The 6429-nt window shown below is 50.7% G+C and overlaps 1 protein-coding gene across 5 annotated transcripts in view; it reads right to left on the bottom strand.

Moving 5' to 3' along the window:
- Positions 1 to 1489: 1489 nt before the first annotated feature.
- TK2 (thymidine kinase 2) overlaps positions 1490 to 6429 on the bottom strand; it is a 29997-nt gene continuing 25057 nt past the window's right edge. For 3 of the 5 annotated variants that reach the window (XM_080828214.1, XM_080828216.1, XM_080828217.1), the window contains one exon: positions 3945 to 6347. In XM_080828214.1, the coding sequence (XP_080684340.1) occupies positions 6249 to 6347 (99 nt within the window). In that variant the 3' untranslated portion in view covers positions 3945 to 6248. Of the gene's footprint in view, positions 2167 to 3944; positions 6348 to 6429 lie in introns of those variants that run through there. The other 2 variants (XR_013968287.1, XM_080828215.1) reach the window with 1 other exon arrangement.

Genomic DNA, 6429 nt, shown 5'->3' with positions numbered 1-6429 from the left:
AAAATGTTATTGTTTGTATTACTTTTATCACTGATTCTTTGGAATATATTATGGTGTTAATTCTTTTCCCCAACAGAAGGGAGTGCTGAGGCTACTTGAGCCCTCCTGGCCCAGTGTGGGTTTTCTCAGGGATATTTCAGGTTGGGGCATCTATGAGGAGCTAAACTACATGCTTCATTAGTGGAGGGGCCGTGTCTGTCCTGTTCACCAGTGTGCACTTCTCACCCAGCACAGGGCCTGGCAGAGGGCTGATACATGGGAAGTGCTGTCGAAAGACAGGGAGAGAACAGAAGCCTGCTTACATACAGATGGCCTGAGGACTCTGGGCTGAGAAAATGGCTGGCGAAGATGGTGAATTACTAACTCCCCCATAGCCCTGATGAAGAACCAGGTCTTAAAAATGAAAATGCAGGATGTCTACAGTAGTCAAACTATGGAAAGAGCCTAGATGTCTATCAACAGATGAACGGATAAAGAAGATGTGGTATATATACACAATGGAATATTACGCAGCCATCAAAAAAGGAAATCTTGCCATTTGCAATGACATGAATGGAACAAGACGGTATTATGCTAAGCAAAAAAAGTGAATCAGAGAAAGACAATTATCACATGATCTGATATGAGGAATTTGAGAAACAAGACAGAGGATCATAGGGGAAGGGAGGGAAAAATGAAACAAGATGAAACCAGAGAGGGAGACAAACCATAAGAGACTCTTAATCTCAGGAAACAAACTAAGGATTGCTGGAGGGGATGGGGGTGGGAGGGATGGGGTGGCTGGGTGATGGACATCGGGAAAGGTATGTGCTATGGTGAGTGCTGTGAATTGTGTAAGACTGATGAATCACAGACCTGTACCCCTGAAACAAATAATACATTATATGTTAAATAAATAAATAAATAAATAAATTAAAAGGAAAATGCAAGATCTCCACCACCCTGGCTTGGAGCAGCCCACCAACAGCTTCCCACTCCAGGAAGGTGCAAGAAAGTCTGGTCTCTTCTCCAGCCAACTACAGAGAGTTGCAAGGGGTTTGAAGGAGCAGGGAATAGCGTGGCACCACTCCAGATCCTCTGTGTCCAACCCTCCTTTAACTTACCCCTTCACAGTCTGTGCAGCCTCTCTCCTCATGAGGAAGAAAACAGAACCCCAGTGTCCAGAGAAGGAAGAAACAGGACCGAGAAGTGAGGTGATCTGGCCAAGATCTTGCACCCAACAACCAAGGAAACTGGGATCCCAGCCCACATTCTGACCCTAAAGCCCAAGTCCCACCCACAAAGCCAAGTGGATCCCAAAAGGTAAGATTCACTTAAAACTTAACAACTGGCCATTGCCCATTTTTTCTGGGCATTTCCTAAGATGACCCCAGAGCTGCCAACATCTACCCATCCCTGGCTACAAATAAATCTGTTCTGTGCATTAGGGAAAGGACGAGTGAGAGGTGACCTGAGCCCACTGAAAAGGAGATCTCCAAGAAGACAGACAGAACAGAAAACCATCAGTTTATTGTGTAAGGAATCCAGGACCTTGTTGGTACAGGAAATGTCCGTCCCCATGGCCTGAGAAGCAGCTATGTCTCTCCAGGCCTCCCTCTCATGCCACAGGATGCCAGGTACAGATCACGACCCCATGAGAAGGAGGAACAGTTTTAAAAAGAAGAGAAAGGCCACTTGCCTGCCCCACGCTCTGTTATTCCAGAAAGGCCATGAGGCACTTTTCAGAGGTACGGTCCCGAAGGTCAGCCTCCACCAGGCCCGTGGCCTGTACCCACTGAACAGATCAGTCACAGTGGCCCCTGATGAGCCGGTGAGAGCATGCGTCCACGCCACTCCAACGGGAAGTACCAGTCAGTACAGCTGCTGCCATCCCTCCACCAAGTAACTGCATCACGGCCCTGTTTTCTGGGCCACATTGAACGAACGAACATTTACAGGGACACTTGCAGCATACCGGGCCCTGGTCCAGGCCCCTTCCATGTGCCAAGTCCTGAGAGGTGAGCAATTCTCTCGTTTGACAGACAGGATAACCAACAATCACAAGATGTTCAACAACCAAAAAGGTGCCAAGGTTTCTTGGAATTCTGGGATGTCCAATTCTAGAAAATGTCAATCTAGAGAGGTGGCTCTTCAAGGGTGGTCCCTGGACCACAGCCTCCTGGTCACCTGGAACGGTGTGAGAGAACAGATTCTCAGGTACACCCCAGACCTGCTCAACTGGAAACCCTGGGGGTGGGCCTCGTAATCCCTGGTTTAACATGCCCTCCAGGGGACTCAGATGCACTGAAGTCGGAGAACCAGGAGCTAGAGACTCCCAAAGGGCACAAGAGCCGAGAGTCAGTAGCAGCTGCAGGTCCCTTAAAACGATGCTTTTCCCAATGTGTGTTCCGAGGAGCACAAGCATACTTGGAGACTGTTAATGGCTATTCCCCAGTGAGGGGTTCCACTGCCAATGAATTTGAGAGTCCTTGGCTTAAATAAAGTTGAAAAGGTGTTTTTATCACAGGATTGCTCAAGTTTAATTAAACCAATGCACCTTGTGCGTCTCAGAGAAAGTACCCAGGTGGTGCCTCCCAAATCTCCTAGACTAAGGAACCCTCCTTTCTGACAACACCTATTATTATCTCCCAGGACACCTGCATTCCACGGACCCCAGCCTTGAAGAAGGGAAAGCCGAGAAATGCAGAAATTCAGGAAGACAGCAGTAAATACCGATACCCACTCTGGATTCCACAAGACTGGCTCTCGCTTGGCCTCTGTTTAATGACCGCCTTTGGCAAGCTCACTGTCTTATGTAAACTAGAGGAACACGGAGTTCACTCAGCCTTAGGGGAGCGGCGGGGCTGGGGTTCTGAGGAAAAAAAAGGCCCGTGCCAGTGACCCTGGGGCCCCGAGTGAGTAATCCGCCGCCAGAGCCCAGAAGCACCAGGCGGGCTATTATTGTTATTAGATTTTCAACAGGGAGGGCTGACATTTCCAGGAGCTCGTCAATTACTTTAATAACTGTAATTTTTCAGGGTGGAGAGGCCACGGGGATGAATGTTACTCATTCCACAGACAGGGGAGTACTTGAAGTGAGCGCCCCCATCTGGCTCCAGGGCTCTAGAAAAACAACGTGGCACAGATTCAACAGCAGCCGGGGTAGGCAGGTTCTGGAAACATCTACCTGCTCTCAGAGTTGTAAATGCTTCAGTCCTTCCCTGGGTCTGGTGGTGGGAGTCTGCGGGAGATCCCCAAAGGGTCTCTGACTAAGGTGTTCCACAGGCAGGGAGGGGTGCACATCGCATCTAGGTGAGGGGCTCAGATAGAAATGAAAGGGGGTAGGAAGAGGAATGGAGAGGTGACATCATTTCTCAGGGCCGACAGTTAGGGAGGTGTCATTTACACCTCCCGAGGGCCACGCTGTGGGAGTGCGTCAGACCGGTGGTCATGCCCTCACCTGGCTCCGCCCAACACAGGAGGCAGGTTGAGCTGAGGACACCATAGCACCAGGCAGTGAGGGAGACATGATGTGAGGGCAGGAGGGAGGCACAGGACGGGCCAGAGGGCACCATGGCCCTGACGCCAGACCTGTGGTCCAGCTGGTGAATCCAGACTTCCCTCCTGTCATTGTCCCACCTCCAAGGCCTAGAACCTTCCAGCTTATCTCAGTTGTGCCTTGCGAAGGTCATCATCCACATTAGAACTAACGTGTGAGCAGGGCACAGGGTGCCCTGATGCCAACTGTAGGCAAAGTAGGAGCTCTGGCACCACCACCAAGGACAGGGAAGTCCCTGGAGGAAGGAAGCCATGAACCAGGAAGTTGAACTGGGAACAGAAAGCCAGAAAGAGCCCAGAACCCTGATGGCCTTGGAGCCACCACACCAGCCTTGAATCACCCACCTCCACACTCCCATGTGACACAGAAACACACTTCCACCTCATTGGGTTTTTTTTTTAATCACCAGGTACAGGAAATATTTCTGAATGATTCTAATCATGTCTTTTGCATGTAAAATTAAAAAGCTGAAGTGTAAATAGAATTATTTCACTGAAAATGCTGACTAAAAGCAAATGTATATGCTATTCAAAAAATTTTTTTTTAATTACCAAGGGTCAAAGCAGCTGGGGCCGCTCTGGGGCGTCCTCCCATTATGTTCTCTGGAACCCAGCATCAGGGTAAAAATGGGGTGACACCAGCAAATTGGGGATGTCATTGCCCTGACTCACTCTATTGGCAATTTAGAGACACCGGCCGTTCCTGGGAGTCCCTGGAGCGCACCTCCCTCTGCTCTAAAAACCAGGCCCCGTGCCCACCACAGGCCATCTGCCCTCCTCCTGCCCTCGCTTCTGTAACTGCTCCACGACCCCTATGCCACTGGCCCCACCTGCCACACCGGGAGCGCAACCCTTGTCCGCAGACCCACGGCACCCGCAGTCCTGGAGCGAGAGGATGGGGCGCTCTCCCAGACCTGCACATCCCACACAGGAAAGATGAGGCTTAAACAAATGAAAACATTATCCTACTGCTGCTCAGAGCTCAACTCCCTGGCCAAGGCAGCACACTAAGACTCACGGCAGGGTTTAGGTGAAGGATTTATTAGCTGCCACAGGGCAAGGCTTTACTTTTGTTTAAATCACATTTCCCCCAAAACAGATGCTCAAATTCAGCTGTGGGGCAAATCCTGGACTGTTCACTTACAAATTCCCAAAGACAGCTGGGGCTTGTCACGACACCTGGCAGCACAGGCTCCTGCTTCCTGACTTCTGGTCAATCCCTGACTTTTGGGCAGAGAGATACATCCCTGCTGAGCTGCTGCCCCTCGTCCTGCCCACGGAGCCCAAGAACTGATCCAGGAGTCACAGTGCTTGCCTCCCTCTGGGACCGGACGACCAGGGCTCCAGTCATCCACATCGAGTCCACACTCACGCAGAGGCCAGAACGAGGCCTTCCAACCTTCGTTGATGCCAACCACTGCGAGGAGAGGCTGTTTCCCCAAAGCCACAACTGACCCTTCCCCATGTCTACAACCAGTCTTCTCGAAGCTCTCTCGGCCCACCTCCAAAACATCAGGAGCACCCGTGCTCCAAGAGCCTCTGCTTGCAAGCCCTGATCTTCCAGTCCAGACTGCCCTCTCAACAGAATGTTCTTTCTTTCTCTTTCCACTTGACTCAAGAGATAGCTGCGGCTTTGATGCATTGTTGCAGCTGAGTGAAGCTAAGATATTTTCTGAACCAATAAAGATGATTTCATGCTCTATGGTCCAAAGTGTCTCTTGGATAGAAAAACATTTTAAAAATACTTAAGGCCACGTGTGTCTCTCTCCCAGACCACAGACTCTCAGTAATTCCAAGGGCAAAGCTCTTCATACGAGGCCAGTACAGAGTAAGGAGGCCTCAGAAGCCAGGGCTGGTGGCCCCTCGCCCCAGCTTGGCCCTGGGCAAACCACCCAGGCACCAAAGCCACTTCCCTGACTGAGAACTGGCAGCAGCTCTGGCAAGGCCTTCATCACCAAGGAGACCAAGCACCAGTCAGGACCCGCTGCGTGATTCTCCTAAGGACATGGAAGGCCAGATGCCGCGGTGGTAAATGCCACGGCAGCCTCCTGCTGGGAAACCACTGAACGCTGGGCTCAAGCCGAACACGGCACAATTTTGTGGAAGTCTAAGAACATCGACGGTCCTTGAGAACTGCTAAGATAATGAGAAAATGATGACACCGGCTCCACGCACTGCTGGCTCTCCCCATACACATGTGAGATCTCTAGCAAGGGAAGACAGGCTCTCAGGATGAGGGAGAGAATGTTCTAGAGTCACCAAAAGTCTGAATTGTGCCAACACCACTGTTACTAGCTGTGGGACCCTGGGGAAGTCCCTTAGCCTCTCTGAGCTTCAACTTTCTCCCTGGGATGTGAGGCCACTACCTTGCCCTCCTGGGTAGTCGGAAGGGTTAGAGACCCTAAGCCCAGCATAACTTCGGGTGGCTCTTTCCTTAATCACAGGGACCCAGCAGTGGGAAGCCACCAGGAGAGGTGCTGGGGGAATGCAAGGCTGCAAACACCAAAGGGCATGACAAACCCATTGGTCCCATTTGTCATTTACCCGCAAGGGCCAGAGACCAAGGAGGAAGATGGTGACAAAGAGGAAAAGACCATCAGGAAAACAAATGTGGCCAGATATCAAGACCTCCCAAGAGTGGGTATTTCCAAATTGCTCCTAATAGCTAACCTCGCAGCAGCAGGCATTTTTCTGGCATGATCTTTCCCATCCTATGAACCATGTTTCTGATTCTCTGGAGTTAATATTCGGTCCCGGTTTTGTTCAAAGAGTTTTAACATTTTCTGCATGTCGTGGTCAGCCTCAATCACCTGGAAATTAAACACATGGGTCACAGGGCTGCACTTGACCTCAACATCACCCTCCCTTCACAGATGAAGAGGGAGAGAGATG

This window comes from Martes martes (assembly GCF_963455335.1).
Source record: "Martes martes genome assembly, chromosome: 17".
NCBI classification, from domain to species: Eukaryota; Metazoa; Chordata; class Mammalia; order Carnivora; family Mustelidae; genus Martes; species Martes martes.
This window is presented reverse-complemented; position numbering and strand designations above follow the sequence as displayed.